General features: G+C 43.3%; 1 protein-coding gene across 1 annotated transcript; it reads right to left on the reverse strand.

Moving 5' to 3' along the window:
* Positions 1–32: 32 nt before the first annotated feature.
* Positions 33–20,270, reverse strand: LOC134679884 (conserved oligomeric Golgi complex subunit 3). The gene is made up of 13 exons (XM_063538800.1): positions 20,069–20,270; positions 19,785–19,976; positions 18,447–18,573; positions 17,680–17,828; positions 17,039–17,188; positions 16,130–16,239; positions 14,575–14,793; positions 13,938–14,077; positions 13,329–13,489; positions 3,749–3,957; positions 2,572–3,010; positions 1,315–1,497; positions 33–493 (listed from the first exon to the last, which is right to left on the reverse strand). Exons 1-13 carry the CDS (start codon positions 20,216–20,218, stop codon positions 236–238), a joined length of 2,487 nt encoding a protein of 828 aa, XP_063394870.1. The 5' UTR covers positions 20,219–20,270; the 3' UTR covers positions 33–235.
* Between the last annotated feature and the right edge of the window lie 869 nt (positions 20,271–21,139).

Consider the following 21,139-nt stretch of genomic DNA (forward strand, 5'->3'; position numbering starts at 1 on the left):
TCTGTTGTTTTATTGTATTAAAACGCAATGTCTTTGGTGGAATGTGTATTTATTATAGGAGAATAAGTAAATGAGATGTAAATAAACAATTCTGTTTTCCAATAACACATGTTTTCATTTATAAATTATGTCATATAAATAAAATTTGAAGCCAATACTTAAAATAACATATTGCGATAAGTATACTGAAATTTTAGTAAATACAATCATTTCAAGCCCAAATCTCCTCAAATCATCACACATTCATAGTTTCTGTGGCGTCACTAAGCTCTTTCTCCTGAACGCTGGTAACACTGGGCTTGCGCACTGTGCTGATCTTCCTCTTTGTCCCATATGGCAACACCGGCTCATTGTGGCTGATGAGGCTGGCTGAGGATATGAACACGGAGATCTGCTCGTGAGTCGGACAGGCCACTAGGAGGGCATCTTCGTATGAATAGCCTCCGTTAGTTAGAAGCTGCTCGATTTGCACGAAGTAGCCCACAACGTTGTTCTGAAAAAAAAATGGTAGTTTTTGGTGGAGCTTAGCCAATCGGATTTAATGTTCTTTTTTTTACTTTTTTGAAGTGTTTGAAGATTCCAATTTATGTAATGTCCGTATAAATAAGGGATTTTAAAATGTTTGACATTGTTAATTAGAGCCCTTCAACATGCACACTAGCGCCACAGCTAAATAATCGTGATTATTTAAATTTAGCGAAAGATATTGAAAAAAGGGGGCCGCTACGTACTGTATTGTGTATGTAAGTACCTTTTGAATACATCAGACTAGTTTTTATGTTGCTGGATTCATCATTCTATGCGTCCAAAGTTAAAACGGCCGTTTATGTTTTGAGTTCCTAGATCGACGAAACCAGCAACATAAAAACTAGTTTGATGTATTCAAAAGGTACTTAAATACACAATACAGTACGTAGCGGCCCCCTTTTTTCAATATATTTCGTTAAATTTAAATAATCACGATTATTTAGCTGTGGCGCTAGTGTGCACGTTGAAGGGCTCTTAAGTATAACAAACCCGGCCGGCAACGCGCTTGCAACTCTTCTGGTGTTGCGGGTGTCCATGGGCGGCGGTAATCGCTTACCACCAGGTGATCCGTCTGCTCGTTTGCCTCCTATTTCATATAAAAAAAAACACAATATTGCGTCTGCATGATACTTAAGTGTTTTAGCCTTTGAACGCCACACCTATCGTGTGTACGTCATCGTTAACCCTGTGGAAATGCACGAAGGTTGATAATCGGGCTGTAGATGCGTCAGTTGGCGTCTTTGGCAGTCAAGAGTTTAGTATTTGTCGCTAAAAACTATTCCATACCCTAATAGGCCTGAACAGTATAAATTCCGTCTCCTTGTTAGCCAAGTACAGTTGCATGGACCGCTGCAGCGAAGCCAGATGCGCTTTGATGAGCCTCTGAGCTTCTTTCACTACCACCGCCATTTCTTCAGGTGACGCCCACGGCTGGGTCCTGATCTGGTCTGCTGGGGTGAAGGCTTGGACCTGGTAACGGAGACAAAAACATTTAACTTGGCTATTTATTTCAAAACTATGTATAAATGGAGGTGTGTCACATCACTGGTTCGATATTTTAGTCAATATAGGAACCGTGCAAAATGAAGGTTCTGCCACTTAGGGCCAGTTGCACCAACCACATTTTAGTGGATTGATCAATCACTCGCATCACAGTCAACTATGAAACTTCCTATACAATAAAATTTAGCGAACGCTTTAACGGTGACAGACGGATTGGTGCAACCGACCCTTAGGGTGGTATTCCACCTGTCCAATGTGCGTCTCACTCTCCCATTAAAGCAAAATGCGAGACGCAATACACATTGGACAAAGAAATTGGATAGGTGGATTACCACCCAGTGGCCTAAATCGGATACATTGAGACTTCGCCTTAATAAACATTAGGCGGCTCTTTTCACCCTCTACAATTAATGCACAATGTATTCGACGCGTTTTATAGTTTAATTCTCTTCTTTCTTTTCAGTACTATTTGCAAAATAATCTATTGGCTTAGACTTTAACAATATAGATGCAGGCACGCATTACAAGCCTTTTCATCTTTTCCTATCTCCCACTATCGGGGTTCTCATTGTACCATCACCCACACTGTTAACTGTACATAGGTAGACCTTATGCCTTTTGAAAATAAGGTTCATGTAGTTAGGAATGTTGTTGTTTGTAGGTGCCAACTTAAAAACCGGGCAAGTGCGAGTCGGACTCGCGCACGAAGGGTTCCGTACCATAAAGCAAAAAAAAGGCAAAAAAAAAAACGGTCACCCATCCAAGTACTGACCCCGCCCGACGTTGCTTAACTTCGGTCAAAAATCACGTTTGTTGTATGGGAGCCCCACTTAAATCTTTATTATTCTGTTTTTAGTATTTGTTGTTATAGCGGCAACAGAAATACATTATCTGTGTAAATTTCAACTGTCTAGCTATCACGGTTCGTGAGATACAGCCTGGTGACAGACGGACGGACGGACAGCAGTCTTAGTAATAGGGTCCCGTTTTACCCTTTGGGTACGGAACCCTAAAAAGTAGAAAGCAATAATCAAAACAAACCTTTTCAACAAAAGCAAGCAGCGGCCCGGCCAAAATCTCAGTAGCATGCCTAATGAACATCTCACAGCAACTCTTCAACTGTCTATCCACCTCCTTCCTCGAATCCAGCAAATGCTCCTTCACCATCGGAGTGCCTTCCAACAAAAACTCCAACAGCGCGTTATTACTATTTAAAGAGAAAATCTGTTTAGGTCGCTGTAGTAACCCGTACGCTGCATTCTTCATATTACTGAAGTCTAAAGTGGTTTCCTTTATGACGAAATCGACTTGGAAAGGGGCGATTTGCTCTCGCAAAATGAGGAGGTGTTTTATTTGGAAGAGTTCGCCGTCTATGTTGGATTGTGTGGCGCAGATCTGCTTGCAGGCGCTGTCGAGGCTTTGCACACAGAGGGATATCGCTTCTTGAGCAAGGCCTTGGAAGACTTTCTTTTCTAAACACCTGTAACAAAATAGTTAAGTATGTTATAAATAAGTTGGTATCGGTTGATGTACAGAAAATAAAATCAATAACAAATATTACATAAATAAACCATTGGTTGCACAAATTTATGCAGTACTACAGAGCACAGAAGACTCACTCTCTAACAAAACGCGTCTGATACGATCAGGACAGATATGGCCGCTAGGTGGCGACAGCGCCACGCGCCGCTTATGGCTAGTCACCAAAATTGGTGTGGAACGATGTACTTTTAGCTACCTGTAGCAAAGCGACGAAATCGCGGAGTGAGCCACGCCTGGCAATACGCTGAATTTATAGAACTTCATTATTTATACAGAATTAAGTACGACCGAACTGATATCCCCACGAAAACATTCTAAATTACCTAGCGAATTTGTCTATATGAAAAAAAAACTGAATTCCTGACATTTTTATATGAGAAACGAAATAACCCATTAGGTATCAAAACAGAAACGCCGTTAAGAATGGCTGTAATTTTCTGTACGAAACAGTCTGCCGATTTGTTGCGGGGGAGGGGACGTCAAATGTATTGCTACATGAACGTACAAATAGCCATGTCAGTCGTTACAAAAGTTTGCACAATTGTGCAAGTTTTCGGCAGAGGGGTAAGGGTACAAGCTCTTAAAGGCGACTCCAGTTATTAAATGCTCTTAGGCAGAAACGAATAGTTTTAATTGCTGTATATAAATCGGATGACTAACTATAGCGAATAGTTACCTATAGAGCCTAGACAACGCCGCCAAGGTCCTCCTGACCCCCGGATACCACATGCCGTGCAGGTCGGCCGGGGAGGCCACCGGCCTCCGCTGGGCCTCCACGTTGATGTTGGCGACCTCTTGCGACGTCGCCGAGATGTCCGATACCATGGAGTTGCGGGAGTCCGAACGCTTGAGGGACTGCTCTTGTTGGATGGAGAGGGCGATTTGCTAAAATAATAAAAATACAATTTATACAAGCGCTGGTGGCCTAGAGGTAAGAGCGTGCGACTTTCAATCCGGAGGTCGCGGGTTCAAACCCCGGCTCGTACCAATAAGTTTTTCGGAACTTATGTACCTACGAAATATCATTTGATATTTGCCAGTCGCTTTTCGGTGAAGGAAAACATCGTGAGGAAACCGGACTAATCCCAATAAGGCCTAGTTTCCCCTCTGGGTTGGAAGGTCAGATGGCAGTCGCTTTCATAAAAACTAGTGCCTACGTCAAATCATGGGATTAGTTGTCAAGCGGACCCCAGGCTCCCATGAGCCGTGGCAAAATGCCGGGATAACGCCAGGAAGAAGAATAAAAATACAATTTATACAATAACTTATGTACTACGAGGGGCGGCTGAATAGTAATCTCCTTGGTCAAAAAAATATTAAAATATGTTACTGGTTGCAATGCAATTTTATTCGTTATTTATTCTTTTTTCAAATTTTGTGACATTCATTTGTTTCCGTAAATGCCATTTGTGTACAATTTTCGAATTTATGCAAGATGTCGGGTGAAAAAATCAAAATAGTTAAAATTGAGCACCGTGCAGTGATCAAATTCTTAACAAAAGAAGGAAATACGCCCTCGCATATCCGAGAGCGTATGTTGCGTGTGTTTGGTGATTCGTGCCCTTCAGAATTCACTATAAAAATGCTTGAAATCTTATGGTGTTGGAAAGTCTGCTAACAATGTTTTACCTGTCGATTTAAATCTAGACCTACTTAATCAACATTTCTCCTCTTCTAATGTTTTCAGTGGTCCTCTAAAGTCCGACACTCTTCGCAATATCTCCAACTCTTCAACCCCTGATTATTCTTCTTTCTCAATTTCTCATTTATCTGAGAGTGACGTCGAGAAGAATATTTTGGCTATTACATCTAATGCTATCGGCGTCGACTGTGTGGGTCGCAATATGATCATCCCTCTCCTTGACTTTCTCGTTCCTATTATTACCCGTATCTTTAATTATTCAATTTCGCTCTGTAGTTTCCCAAATTCCTGGAAAGACGCTGATATCATACCTCTTCCAAAAAAGTCCAACCCGTCTTCTTTCTCTGATTATAGGCCAATATCTATCCTTCCTTTCCTTTCTAAAGTACTAGAGCGGCTTGTGCAACAACAACTAACTTCCTTCCTGAATAGAAACTCACTCCTAAATCCTCTCCAGTCTGGGTTTCGTTCCGGTCATAGCACGGTTACCGCACTTGTCAAGATTTCAGACGATATCCGTTCGGCCATGGATAACCGAAAGCTTACGGTGTTGACGTTGCTAGACTTCAGCAACGCTTTCAACACCGTAGATTTCGACATTCTGTTGGGGATATTACGCTCTATCAACATTTCTCCTGAAGCTGTTGTGTGGTTTCATAGTTATTTAGTGGGTCGTCGGCAACGTGTTAAAGTTGATAACTCTCGTTCACCTTGGTGCAGCACGCTGGCTGGCGTTCCGCAGGGTGGCGTGCTGTCCCCTCTCCTTTTTTCAATTTTTATCAATTCTATCACTTCAAATCTCCTTTCTGCTTACCATCTCTATGCTGATGACCTACAAATATACTCACAAAGCGAGCTTGATGATTTACCTTCTGCTATTCACACCATTAACACTGACTTGGAACGCATTTCGAACTGGAGCTCTTTTTATGGTTTAAAGTTGAATCCATCAAAAACTCAAGTTATCGTAATTGGTAGCCCAAGAACCATAGCAAGAGTAGATTTTGATAATTTACCAGGTGTCTCTTTTGATGGGGTACTGATACCTTTCTCTTCCCAGGTTAAGAACCTGGGCGTAGTCTTTGATCGTACGCTCTCATGGATACCGCAGGTCAATGAGGTGAGCAGAAAGGTCTTCGCTAATGTGGGTTCCCTACGACGAGTTCGTAATTTTCTGCCTTTTGCCACTAAAATTGCGCTTGCCCAGTCTCTCCTACTGCCCATTTTGGACTATGCCGATATTAGTTACCTAGACCTAACAGAAGAACAATTGAATAAACTCGAGCGGCTTCAAAATGTTTGCATTAGGTTTATTTTCGGATTACGTAAATTTGACCACGTCTCGAGCTTTCGTACGCAGCTCAAGTGGTTGCCTATCCGGTTCCGTCGCGACTCTCATATTCTTCATCTTCTTTATTCCGTACTGTTTCTCCCAAACACTCCCTGCTATCTCAAAGTGCGTTTTAAATTTCTTAACTCTGTCAGGTGCTCTCAAAATTTTCTACTTTTCCCCCCTCCTTCTTCTTCAAAAGTCTACAACAATTCGTTTAGTTTTCGCGCAGTTCGGTTGTGGAATGCTCTGCCCGTCGATATTAGACGTGCAAAATCGCTCTCTATATTTAAAACTCGTCTAAAGGAACATTATTTGTCTAAGTCCTAATCCTTTCGTGCTCTCCCTGAAACCCACGGTTGTTATGGCTACCTTGACATTTATAGGTATTAGTTATATATAATGTATGTAGTAATTTGTGTAGTGTATGTTTTACTGTATAGTTGTAGTTTATGTATTTTATTATATTTGCTATTTTTATTATTGCACCACCCATACGCTCAGTATGTTCGCCGTTTCGCTATCTGAAGGTTGTCTGGAAGAGATCGCTGTTTAGCGATAAGTCCGCCTGTTGTTACCTACACCGTTAAACTCCAATGTTTTTTTCTGTATCTTTTGTTTTGTAGTGTGCAATAAAGTATTTTATTATTATTATTTGTTTGTCCTTTCCACATCTCGGGACCATGGGATCCCGGACTTTTGGGAGGCGTGCGTGGGGCCGAAGCCAACAGCGCAGAGGCCCTTTAAGACAATTTAATCTAAAGGCAAGGGATACACGTGGCGGATACTATCCCCGAACGCACAATGTGATACATCCGGAGATGGTCCCCGCCAGGTGCAAAGACTATTGGAGTGCAGCACTTTTGTGCTGCGATGGGAACTAAGGTCATGGGCTATAGATTTGAAAGTTGGATGGACTGGATAATGGGCTATGGGAGAGACTAGCGGACACCTGCCGTGACAATCAGTCTCAAAATTGTGTAAGACAGGTGGTGATTCGCCTACTCATTTAGTGGGCCCTACAACGGCCGCACGCACAGTGCGACAATAGGGCAACACTTCGGAGCGGCTGTAAGGTTGTCGAGAGGTGAGTCTGCGGTAGCCAGATCCCGGTGATCCGTTCAGCAGGCCGCCGGCGTTATGACATTTTACACTTCCAACCTGGAGCATAGGTCCCGCTCTTGCGACTCCACTCTGGCCGGCCAATCAAGGCAAGCACAGAGGCGAGGGCCAGATGACAGGGCCCTCTGGAATAGGGGTCCGCGGTGTCGCCACTCACCGTCAGCTCGCCACAAGCTGCCCCCGCGGGGTTATTATTATTATTATTATAAAATTTTGGTCCAAGCAATTTAAAATTGGTCGTGAAAGCTTGGAGGATGACCCCCGTAGTGGAAGGCCGATTTTTGCGGTTACGGAGGAAAATGTAGCCAAAGTAAAAAAAATAATTCTAGAAGACCGACGGGTGAAGCAGTGGGAGATAGCCCGAGATGTGGGCATAAGTAAAGAGAGAGTTAATGAAATAATTCATACACATTTGAACATGTCTAAGGTGAGTGCGCGCTGGGTCCCCAGAATGTTAACGCCTTTTGACATGGACAGACGGGTGAAATGTTGTAAGGACTTTTTGAACATGAGTCGGGGGAAAGAAGAAGAAATTATGTCAAAAGTAGTGACGTGTGATGAGACCTGGATCAGACAGTGGGACCCAGAAAGTAAGCAAGAGTCTTTACAATGGAAGTTCAAAGACGAGAAGCCTCCTAGGAAGTTTAAAGTTCGACCGTCAGCTGGCAAACTTATGGCTACGGTGTTCTGGGATATAGAAGGAATATTAATGATTGATTATTTACCAAAAAGAACTACCATGAATGCCGAATATTATTCTAACCTGCTACGCCAGTTAAGGGATGCAATAAAAGAAAAAAGGAGAGGCAAATTAAGCAAAGGAATTTTGATGTTACACGATAACGCACCTGTCCATACTGCCCGCACAACGCAGCTGGTTATGAAAGAATTAGGCTTCGGTACCATTGACCACCCACCGTATAGTCCAGACCTAGCCCCCTGCGACTATTTTCTCTTCCGAAATCTGAAGAAAGACCTCCGAGGCAGAAAATTTTCTACTGATGATGAGATGAAGGCTGCTGTAACGGACTTTTTTGACGACAAACCAAAAGATTTTTTTTTTCATGGGTTAATGTCATTATTTGACAAATGTAATAAGTGCATTTCCCTCGAAGGGGACTACATAGAAAAATAAAATAAAACTGGACACTACAGTCTTTTATTTCATACTTAGGTAGATTACTATTCAGCCGCCCCTCGTAGGTACGGTCCGCGCGTTTGGCATTTAACTACACTGATGCATTGATTGGTGCGTTTTACTATACTGTACAGTCACCTGCAATAATATGTTACACAACGAAGGCCGCAGAAATATCTGACACGATCTTATTTATAGAGCCGTAAGAGCGTGTCACATATTTTTGCGGCCTTCGAAGAGTAACATATTATTGCAGGTGACTGTACCCATTTATACTAAGTATACTAAATACTATAGAGACGCCATACCAAACAATGAAATTGTCGCAATCACAACTTGTACTACGCAAGCAAAACGTCGTAAAGTGCCGTAAAATTCATGGCGCTTACGCGTTTAGGTCGCAAGATTCACGCTCCGCTTCTATGGCTTGATGCCGAAACGGCACCAACTCATGGAGCAAAATACTGGTTCTCTGTGCCGGTTCTATACGTTAGTAATATAATAATAGTTCATTGACTGTACCTCATAATTTTCAACGGATTTCTTTGTTCTGTTTGCAACACTTTCGAAATATTTCTTCATTTTAAATTGCCAGTCACTCGCCATGGCCAATAATCTTGACTTGCTTACACTTAAAATTTTCGGTACAACTTCTTAAAAATGTATATTCCGTATAAAAATGTTCTTTCTCCACTTTTGACAATTTATTTCAAGTAACTATGATGTCTATGATGACATTGACATGATAGAAAAATACAAGTAGGTGAAGTACTAATGAGGTAAAATATCATTAGGTATAATATTTATTATATTATAAACCTTCGTTTATGTTTTTTACAACAATGTTGATGGGAAAATGGTCTAAGTCATATGAGTGCCGATAGACATTTAAGCGGCGGCGGCGGCGCGCTTGTCGAAATTGGGCGACGGCGTCGGCGTATCGGCGACGCGGCGTGGCCTTGATAAACGTTTGAATTTTCAATGGAAAAAATCAAACCAAAATGTCGAATACATTGATATAGAATAAGAACTGGATACCCAATCAGCCGCAAAAAATGGCCCCGCAAAAGTAACGTTAAAACAGATCACGCGTTACTTTTTCATTTAGTCTTGTTTGGAACGCTCATATGTGAAGTTGTCAACAATGACGAAATGTGCAGTAAAAATATGCAAAAATAACAACGATAAAAAAAGGAAAAAGGATGGAATATATTTCTTTCGGTTAGTTCTTTTGATAGCATCACAGAATTTATGTAATCTGGTAGTAATTTCATGGTTTTGAATAAATTATTTTGTTAGTACCAAAGAATCCCTGTCAAGGAACAAAAATCTAATGAGTCGATGTGAGGTCTATATATTTTTTTATTTTTATATAGAATTCGTAAGGAATATTATTATGTTTAAATTCAAGATTTCCAAGAAAACCTATGCGACGTGCAGAGTGGACTGCTATTATAGCAAGAGATAGGGGTGATGCACTTTTTAAGCCATACAAAACGGCACTTGTGTGTTCGGCCCATTTCCCTGTTTCCGAGATATACACGACAAATAAGGGCCTACATCGTCTAACTGCAAATGCTAAACCTGTCTTAAAGGTAAGTCAGTTGATTTTGAACTGCATTCTTAAATTTATTTTAATGTATAGGTCATACATAAGTATGTGTATTGAGTGGGAGGTCACGCAGAGTAAAACGTGATTAAACTATTCGTTTATACTAAAAATATATTTTCATTATCAGCATGTGACCCTCTTGAACATTTTGCTACACCATGATTCCCAAAAAGTGCCTATTAATATACACGGTGTTTTTTTAAAGTCCGTTAATTTACTGAGCTTAAATTAAGTAACTTTCTCAAAGAAACCGCGCGGTTTCCTGACTAACTCCATTTTGGAGATCATCAGTGATTTATTTTAATCGGATAAGGCCAAGGGCCCATTTATATATTCATTAGTATTTAGTATGAGCTTATACATTTGCTACTAAACACAAGTACTATCTCGGACTATCGATTTTCGAAATGTCATTGATATTTCATAGTTTTCAATTGTTTGGTGGATTTAAATATAATGTCCGTAAGTAAAATATAAGTTGAATTTATTTCAAGGCAATTAAAATTTTAAGATGTCGGTATGTAGTTTAGTTAAATACTTAAAAAAAAACCGGCCAAGTGCGAGTCGGACTCGCGTTCCAAGGGTTCCGTACATTAAGTCCGACTCACGCTTGACTGACACACGGAACCCTAAAAATGTTTTATTATAACTAACGTACACAGGTTCTTGGCATAGCTTATTTGAGCTCCCGATAAAATTAAACCATGCCAAGAACCCGTGTACGTTAGTTATAATGTGTAATAACTTATTACACATTATAAGTACCTAATAACCGCGATAGTTTAAGGAAGAATATAAAGTTTTATTTCTTATTTTGATTTTTCTGTAAAATTATATTAAAGTATACCAAAGCGACTCCATTCGTTCATTATTTTAGTTTGACGTAAATACAATGGTCACGTGACGTTTCATGCCATCGCATTAAAAGTTTTAACATTGTTGGTACTTATGTTTGCAAATTTGACACTTAATGCTTACGGCAGTAAGTTCTTTTCCGTACGAAACATTTATCTTGTCTCAAAATTTACGTAAGCGTTTTTATCATCAATGCAATTGGTGCGAAATGTCATTCTGCTCCACATTTGTTGACGTTTTTGTTCCGCTCTGTGTGTCTATTTCTAATATTAAGTCAGTGGTCGAATAACATACTCATGGAATTTAGTGTGTCCGAAATTAATTGAAGGGCCATCATAGTTATTCATATCTTACTACATTTATTTTATACTTTCTTAACAATCTTGGTTATCTTGAGGTATATTACGGGTAGTCGCTGAGAGGCGAAAAATGGTAAAAAGTGGGTCCCGTAATATGGGTATGCTATAACTTTAAACGAGCAATTCTGGTGAATTTATTTATATATATTTCGGGGATCTCAGAAACGGCTCTAACGATTTCGATGTGCTATATATATAGGGATTTTTGGGGTCGGAAAATCGTTCTAGCTAGCTTATCCCTGGAAAAACGCGCACTGAGTTTATATATTTTCCGAACAAAGCTTAGTCTCCCAGATATAGTTCCGTTATAGATGTACCTCCATCATGAGCAGCTTGCCGGGGTACTGCAGGTCGGGCGGCGCGGGGCGGTACAGCAGCACGTCGGCGCGCAGGTGCACGTGCGCGCGGAACACGAGCCGCTCCTGCGCGTCCTGCAGCAGTGCGCGAGCACGCTCCTAGCGCTGCTAACGTGTCCGCTATAGACTCACCTCCATCATGAGCAGCTTGCCGGGGTACTGCAGGTCGGGCGGCGCGGGGCGGTACAGCAGCACGTCGGCGCGCAGGTGCACGTGCGCGCGGAACACGAGCCGCTCCTGCGCGTCCTGCAGCAGTGCGCGAGCACGCTCCTAGCGCTGCTAACGTGTCCGCTATAGACTCACCTCCATCATGAGCAGCTTGCCGGGGTACTGCAGGTCGGGCGGCGCGGGGCGGTACAGCAGCACGTCGGCGCGCAGGTGCACGTGCGCGCGGAACACGAGCCGCTCCTGCGCGTCCTGCAGCAGTGCGCGAGCACGCTCCTAGCGCTGCTAACGTGTCCGCTATAGACTCACCTCCATCATGAGCAGCTTGCCGGGGTACTGCAGGTCGGGCGGCGCGGGGCGGTACAGCAGCACGTCGGCGCGCAGGTGCACGTGCGCGCGGAACACGAGCCGCTCCTGCGCGTCCTGCAGCAGTGCGCGAGCACGCTCCTAGCGCTGCTAACGTGTCCGCTATAGACTCACCTCCATCATGAGCAGCTTGCCGGGGTACTGCAGGTCGGGCGGCGCGGGGCGGTACAGCAGCACGTCGGCGCGCAGGTGCACGTGCGCGCGGAACACGAGCCGCTCCTGCGCGTCCTGCAGCAGTGCGCGAGCACGCTCCTAGCGCTGCTAACGTGTCCGCTATAGACTCACCTCCATCATGAGCAGCTTGCCGGGGTACTGCAGGTCGGGCGGCGCGGGGCGGTACAGCAGCACGTCGGCGCGCAGGTGCACGTGCGCGCGGAACACGAGCCGCTCCTGCGCGTCCTGCAGCAGTGCGCGAGCACGCTCCTAGCGCTGCTAACGTGTCCGCTATAGACTCACCTCCATCATGAGCAGCTTGCCGGGGTACTGCAGGTCGGGCGGCGCGGGGCGGTACAGCAGCACGTCGGCGCGCAGGTGCACGTGCGCGCGGAACACGAGCCGCTCCTGCGCGTCCTGCAGCAGTGCGCGAGCACGCTCCTAGCGCTGCTAACGTGTCCGCTATAGACTCACCTCCATCATGAGCAGCTTGCCGGGGTACTGCAGGTCGGGCGGCGCGGGGCGGTACAGCAGCACGTCGGCGCGCAGGTGCACGTGCGCGCGGAACACGAGCCGCTCCTGCGCGTCCTGCAGCAGTGCGCGAGCACGCTCCTAGCGCTGCTAACGTGTCCGCTATAGACTCACCTCCATCATGAGCAGCTTGCCGGGGTACTGCAGGTCGGGCGGCGCGGGGCGGTACAGCAGCACGTCGGCGCGCAGGTGCACGTGCGCGCGGAACACGAGCCGCTCCTGCGCGTCCTGCAGCAGTGCGCGAGCACGCTCCTAGCGCTGCTAACGTGTCCGCTATAGACTCACCTCCATCATGAGCAGCTTGCCGGGGTACTGCAGGTCGGGCGGCGCGGGGCGGTACAGCAGCACGTCGGCGCGCAGGTGCACGTGCGCGCGGAACACGAGCCGCTCCTGCGCGTCCTGCAGCAGTGCGCGAGCACGCTCCTAGCGCTGCTAACGTGTCCGCTATAGACTCACCTCCATCATGAGCAGCTTGCCGGGGTACTGCAGGTCGGGCGGCGCGGGGCGGTACAGCAGCACGTCGGCGCGCAGGTGCACGTGCGCGCGGAACACGAGCCGCTCCTGCGCGTCCTGCAGCAGTGCGCGAGCACGCTCCTAGCGCTGCTAACGTGTCCGCTATAGACTCACCTCCATCATGAGCAGCTTGCCGGGGTACTGCAGGTCGGGCGGCGCGGGGCGGTACAGCAGCACGTCGGCGCGCAGGTGCACGTGCGCGCGGAACACGAGCCGCTCCTGCGCGTCCTGCAGCAGTGCGCGAGCGCACGCTCCTAGGGCTGCCAACGTCTCCGCTGGAAAAAATACCTAATATTTAAAAATGCTGGACTGAGCGATCGAATTCGAATCGTAAAATACCACTGGCCAATAGGCGCTCGGTCGGTGGAGACGTGCCTCGCCCAAGGCAATGCGGCCAGGCGGGGCTCACTCCGCGATTTCGTCGCTTTGCAACAGGTAGCTACAAATACATCCATTCCACACCAATTTTGGTGGCAAGCCGCGCTTGGCGCTGTCGCCACCTAGCGGCCATATCTGTCCTGATCGTAACAAACGCGTTTTGTTAGAGAGTGAGCCTTCTATACCTAGTACTATTACTATTTATTCTGTGGTGTGGCCGAGGCAAGCCTACAGAGACCAAGCTGCTTTACGCGGCGATTTCTTCGACTCATTTTGTGTAGATCCGCCTAATCGAGATCGTACAGGTCGTGGTATTCATATTATGTATAAATAAATAATACTTACGATCATTAGCTACTTGCTCCTCTAAAACCTCCACTCGAAGGATAACGCAGAGCTCGGCGAGGGTTTCCAAGTGGTTGATGTGTATGATATGTGGTCGCAGCGTCTCGTACAGCCCGTTGCACAGAGACTGTAAATATTCTCTGTAAATATATAAAAAAAACTGTTAAAACCGGTACAGAAAAACGAGATGGTAGATGTCGAAACAATTTCTCCTTTGGTAATAAATGTAATAATAAAACATTTTGCCATTTTGGAGATGTGATATGATACCTATATGAACATAATATTTTGGCTTATGACCGAATATTCATGGAGACCTCATTGACATTAGATACCTGGGGCCCGTTTCACAAAAGCTTGTAACTTGTAATACAAGTGGAAGTCGCTTTCTAACAAAAGCTGTAAAAAAGTGACATCGGTGTGTAAGTGACATGTATTACGAGTTAGAAGCTTTTGAGAAACGCGCCCGTGCTCATAAAAAAATAAATTGTAGACTGCAGGTGCTTGGCGGCGGCGCCGGCCTCGCGGGAACGGCGTAAGTAAGGCGTTACTCGTTGTGGATGTCCGAGAGTAATGAGGCGTACCTACAATAAAAAAGACGTCGGTATTCCCGAACGTTCGTGATTCTTTTACTCACTGTATAGCGGGACAGCTTTTACTGAAGAGTCGCGAATACAGCGCGCATTCATCACTACTGGCGTGAGCTAGTAGCGAACACGCCGACCGCAACAAAGTGCAGTGGTCGCGCGGGTGCTTGGCGGCGGCGGCGGCGAGCGCGGCCGCCGTCGGCGCGCCGGCCACGCGCGCGCGCCGCCCGGCGTACTCGTGTTGGATATCCGAGAGTAATGACGCGTATCTAAAATTATAGTACATTATTGTCGAGGCTCGGAAGTAGCTACTTGCAGGCTGAGGATTCGTTTTAAACGGACGACCTTGGGAGTCCGTTTAATTGAATCCGAAGCCAGCAAGTAGCCTTGCAGCCGAGTCATATATAGTGCTTTTCTCAAAAATGGTGCAAGAAATATAAATATCATAGAAATATTTTACAAAAGCAACGTTCTTCCGTATATATTTTCACAGAGAAAAGCCGTTGCCGCCTTTTTATTTTTTTAATAAAAAAATAGAAGTGTATTTTTCTGCCAAAAATACGCCAATCTATTTGAGACACCTAAATAGTCGCGGTACTAATCATCTGTTTGGCTGTTTATTGGGCCTGTGCCTTCATTTGATATGGCCATTTCAACTTTTAAAAAGTTTGGAACTCGACAAATAATGGAATTTGTATGCAACATTGCAGTCCCAAAATCGAGACTGCAATTTTTTTAACTTTTTAATTTTGGACTAACCATAAACTACGCGCTTCGCGACCGATTTTTTAGACGGCAAAGTCGACTTTGCCGTCCATTTTTGAGAAAAAAATATTAAGGGCCAGTTGCATCAACCACATTTGACAGACGGATCGACGTCAGCCGGCGCGCCCCGGCGCGCTACTATGAAACTTTCCATACATAAAAATTTAGCGAACTCTTTAACGATAGGAATAGTTTGGTGCAACCGACGCTAAATGTACACACGTATAATATGCATATACATTCTAGATACTCTTTCGTCGTAAGGCCCGCCGTACAAAATTTTCCTTTTCAGATCGTGAGCATAAAAATTATATAAATTATTGCAATTCTTAAGACTTGCTATAGTATATGCGCTATAAAGAAGGAAAAGGAGAGATCCAAGCAGGTACAGGGCTATAACCGCGAAAATCGAAGTTCGCAAATTGCGGGCATCTTTCTCAGTCACCCTTACCACGCCTTCATTGAAGTAAAAGAGAAAGATCCCCGCAATTTGCGAATTTCGGTTTTCGCGGTAGCCCCTCAGATCCCTACGGAATTCCTCTTGTAACAAAGACAACAGAATAGAGATCTAAGAGCAATGTCTCACCATTGAACTTTGAACATTGTCGTAAATTAGGATGAATTTCGTTGGTTTGAGAAAGCAATAAAACAAAAGAAATGCTTCTTTATTTGGTTTATCAAAGGTTCAAATTACATCGAAACGGAGTGTAAATTGTAATGTAGATATTGCGCGAGGCTATATGTGACTATTGCTACGCTATCGTTCCAATCGCGAACAATTTGCACAAATACCGTCACTGATAAACATTGCAAACTACTTATTATTCAATGATAACTTACTCAGGACTCTTCTCTGCTCGCGCCTCAATCTCCTCGATAACCATCTTCAACTTGGGCACGGTAGCTTGGAACTTGCCGAAATACACGGCATACGCCGTGTCCATGTTCTCCTAATAATAAAAACAAAGATATATAGTAATAATTTACAACAAATAAATAAATATTAAATTTATTATGATGTCAAAGTTTACAATACAAATCTTATAATCTACAATACAATACAATACAAATCCAAAAATAAATACGACAAATTAGATAATAAATATCAAAATATGTACCCCGCCGATCCCACGTTGGCAACGCCGCCGCCGAGCAAAAAAATCGGCACCGGCGATTTAATTGCCACGTCACGGAATCATAGTAGAAATGTTTGCATGAATATACCATTGCTGGTTTCATCGATGGAATTTTTCACAAGAACGCTATTTACCTAAGTAGTGTTGAAATACAATTACCTACTAAAACAATTAATAAGTACTTACGATAATAACATTACCTTTTACCCTTCTAAGTTACTGGTTCACCGAGCATTAGAGCATCGGACAACGGTGATGGCGGTGATCGGCGCTTTTTTAGGTGGGTTCACCTCAGGGTATCTTTTCATAGTTCCTTATATGCATATTTGCATAAGCTTCATATTTGTACCTGTTTGAATGTGCTCTGTAATGCAGCGGTCGGCAACCTTTTAGCAGCCATCAAGGGCCAAATAGTAGTTACCGAAGTTGAAGCGGACCGCACTTTGTTAATATCTATGACTTTATCAGACATTGTCGTTTGTCAATATTACATACAAAATAGCCAGGGAGGCTCGCGGGCCGCAAGTGAGAGGTTGGCGGGCCGCTTGTTGCCGACCACTTCTGTAATGGAACGGAACTGAGTACTGTGGCAAAAGCTTGTTTATAAATGTACCTGTTCGCTGGCGTCCTCATCCTTAGGTGACAGCACTTGCTCTGTAGCGTGGTCGAGGACGTGGGTGACGTAGGAACGTATCAAGGAGATCGCACGGCTCTGTAGGTGCCGGTACTTCACTAGGTACGTGTGAGACTCTTTGAAAGTGCTCTGAAATAAGGATGTTCAGTTAGACCACTTAAAATATGGATTTATTGAGCAAGTTTTTCGAAAATAATTAAAGTCAACTTGATTTAGGCCTCGTTCCCAATAGAGTCAGGCCAAGAAAAGTCTGCAGCGGATTTGGTAGCCCACGCAATAGGTACAAGTGTTACTTTAAACGTCAAACTTCTTGGAAATTATGACGTATAAATAACTCTTGCACTGCGTGGGCTATCAAATCCACTGCAGACTTATCTTGGTCCGACTCTATCTATGTCGTAACAACAGTGGTAGTATCGTCCTATTAGTCTACTCGAGAAACTGAAAACAGTGAAAAATAGAGATAATACTCCTAAAAATGTGATTTCGTGAGCGTAACCACTGAACTAGCACCATTCTTAGTGCCCAGATTAATTACAACTCAGCTCACAGCGGCAAGCTATCAAAATAAATTCTCCTTATTACAAATTAATATTGTAAAAAAACATGCAAGAAATTACATTAGTCCTCATGTAGTCTAAGCACTCATCAATCTTGGCCAGCAGGTTGAAGAAAGCTTCGCTGTTGACGGACATGGTGGTGCTGCTTAGCCGCTGTGACAGGTGCTCCACCTGGTTGAAGTAGTGCAGCCTGTGCCGGATGTCATCGCCTGGAAATATATTATTTGAATTATCTTCATGCATCCTAACCTAGTTCGTAGTGACCCTGTCTATGTAGCATGAGGTCACGGGTTCAAATCCTGGCAAGGACATTTATATACTTAAAACAGAAATTACACTAGTTCCTACTTATGTTTTCTGTTTTAAGTATTTATTTATCTATATAAATTTACTGTTTAGTATAATTTGGTATAATGTTATAGTACCCACAATAAGCCTTATTGAGCTTACTGTGGCACTAGGTTGATTTGTGTAAAATTGTCCTGTAATAAACAGTGTTTTTGTGTTAAACACTTATTTCTTTCTTCATTTTCCTTCTAACCTAAGGTTGATGAGGCTTTCTGTAATGTGACGAAGCCTGCGCTGTAGATCTGGTGGTATGCTTTTTTTGTTTTCCTTCTTAAGTTAGGTTTTTTTTATAATATGAATATAGAAACAAAATACAAACAAACATACTAAAACAATACAAAACACTGCTCTTGAGAGTGGTCCACCATGTATTTATTGGAAGACGAAGATCCCTTCCAAGGGCTTTAAGATATTTAGGATGTTTTTACAAAGAAAAATCATCTTGTAGCTGAAATATTGTAGTAGAAAACAAATGTTACCAATGCTAGACAGTTTATTCTGGTCTGCGAGCAACTGCTCGCTCATGGTGTGTAATGCATTTGTCTTGTCCGACACCAAGTTGTACTCCTCTGACAGTTTCTCCAAGTCCGACATTGTGGCACCAATCTAGAAAATAAAGGAATGATATAGCGGACAGCCGTAGAACTGAGCTGGAACGAGGCCAAGACGGTTGCTCAAGACAGGAAGGAGTGGAAGGATCTTGTGGAGGCCCTATGGTCCTCTGGGGTGCCCTAGGACAGACAACAACATAGTCGCCATCAGATATATCGGAACGGCCGAGGTGCTCAAAAATAACTGAACACCCACTCTAATACCTTGACAATAGAGGCGTGTTCAGATATTTGTAAGCGCCTTGGCCGCTCCGATATATCTGATGGTGTAGTATTCAAACATTTCAAACAATTACTGAAAATTGTAGTAATTCCACATATACTGGGACCTAAAAAAATCTATTTAGACATTTTCCATGCCTTGTACACACACATATACAAGGGTACTTGTATGTGTGTGTTTGCATGGTATATTCAAAATGTCAAATCAAATTAACTATAACTATTTAAAACCGATTTTTAGGGTTCCGTACCCAAAGGGTAAAACGGGACCCTATTACTAAGACTTCGCTGTCCGTCCGTCCGTCCGTCCATCCATCTGTCACCAGGCTGTATCTCACGAACCGTGATAGCTAGACAGTTGAAATTTTCACAGATGATGTATTTCTGTTGCCGCTATAACAAATACTAAAAACAGAATAAAATAAAGATTTAAATGGGGCTCCCATACAACAAACGTGATTTTTGACCAAAGTTAAGCAACGTCGGGAGGGGTCAGTACTTGGATGGGTGACCGTTTTCTTTTTGCTTTTTAGGGTTCCGTACCCAAAGGGTAAAACGGGACCCTATTACTAAGACTTCGCTGTCCGTCCGTCCGTCCGTCCGTCTGTCACCAGGCTGTATCTCACGAACCGTGATAGCTAGACAGTTGAAATTTTCACAGATGATGTATTTCTGTTGCCGCTATAACAACAGAATAAAATAAAGATTTAAATGGGGCTCCCATACAACAAACGTGATTTTTGACCAAAGTTAAGCAACGTCGGGAGTGGTCAGTACTTGGATGGGTGACCGTTTTTTTTTTGTTTTTGTTTTTTTGCATTATGGTACGGAACCCTTCGTGTGCGAGTCCGACTCGCACTTGCCCGGTTTTTTTTTGTTTTTTTTTTTGCATTATGGTACGGAACCCTTCGTGCGCGAGTCCGACTCGCACTTGCCCGGTTTTTTTACATGTTTATCCTAGCAAAACCTTAGTGTTATACATACCTGATTAGTTAAAGCAACACACTCATTTCGTCTGTCCTCTAACTGCTTGTAATAAGCTTTATACGGTGCGTCTGCTTCCTCCACGTTGCTCTCGCAGAGCCTCTCATACCACTCCAGAAAATCGTAAGTAGTGTCCACCGGGGGCATAGCGTTTTTATCGATATCTTCCACTGCACTAGCTTGTGCATCATCCTAAAATAATAACCGTTCAAAATAGAACACATTGATTTAGTTTTACACTTTAAATAAAATGTAAATAAGACAAAACATAATTAAATACAAACATCTTCAACCTCCGTCGGTTCGCCTAGCAAAAGAGCTTCTAAATCTAATATTGCTTCCCTTTGGGAAGATGTAAGCGGTGCCAAAGGATTTGTAGGAGATTCCCATAATAACAATCTACTCTGTATTTCTTTTAAACTCATATTATCCATGATTTCTAGCTAACAAGTACAGCACTTTCACGACATAGGTATAATGATTGTTGACGTTGGAGTCAATTTGACAGTTTTGATATTTAACCTTAGGGTGCGTTCAATTTCGAAATGAGGTAAGTATAGTCTATCAAGCCATTTCTGTCAGTAGAAAAAAGCAACAAATTTATACTTGATCAAGCAAATCTCGACAGTAAAAAAAGGTGGAAAATTTGAAAAATGACTTGTTTTATAACTCTATATATATAGATTTGGCTTAAAGAGCTGGCATCCAGGCCATATCAGTTGTTTCTTAAGGCGTCTCCAGGCGAGTCAATATTTCACAATCTGATTAAATTGTCCGATCGAATCAGACCGTGCGGTGCGGTGGCTGAATTCAACCGCCGATTATGACCGATATTACCAATAAAATGGGGGTGCGGACGCAAGAATACCAATTTGTGACGCCAGTATTTTCGTATTGGGGCATTTTTTCAATTTAGACCATTAGACATTACATTATCACCATAAAGTCCATAAATCTAAAATTGGTGATTAAATTGGACATCGACGCCAATTTCATTTCTTATCAAATCGGTCGATTTGATCACCCCGTCTGGACTCCACTTTAGCATAACTTATTTTATCTACTGACAAGATTTGCTTAACCACCTATATTTTAATTATAAGTTATAGATGGTCAAGCAGATCTTGTCAGTAGAAAAAGGCGGCAAATTTGAAAAATGTAGGCGCGATGGGATATCGTCCCATAGAAAATTTGAATTTCGCGCCTTTTTTTACCAAGACAAGATTTGCTTAACCAGCTATACGTAAGAACGTTGCTTCTGTAAAATATTCCTATTATATCTGGGGTTTATATTTCTTGCACCATTTTTAGGGTTCCGTACCCAAAGGGTAAAACGGGACCCTATTACTAAGACT

This window comes from Cydia fagiglandana, chromosome 3 (genome assembly GCF_963556715.1).
Source record: "Cydia fagiglandana chromosome 3, ilCydFagi1.1, whole genome shotgun sequence".
NCBI lineage: Eukaryota > Metazoa > Arthropoda > Insecta > Lepidoptera > Tortricidae > Cydia > Cydia fagiglandana.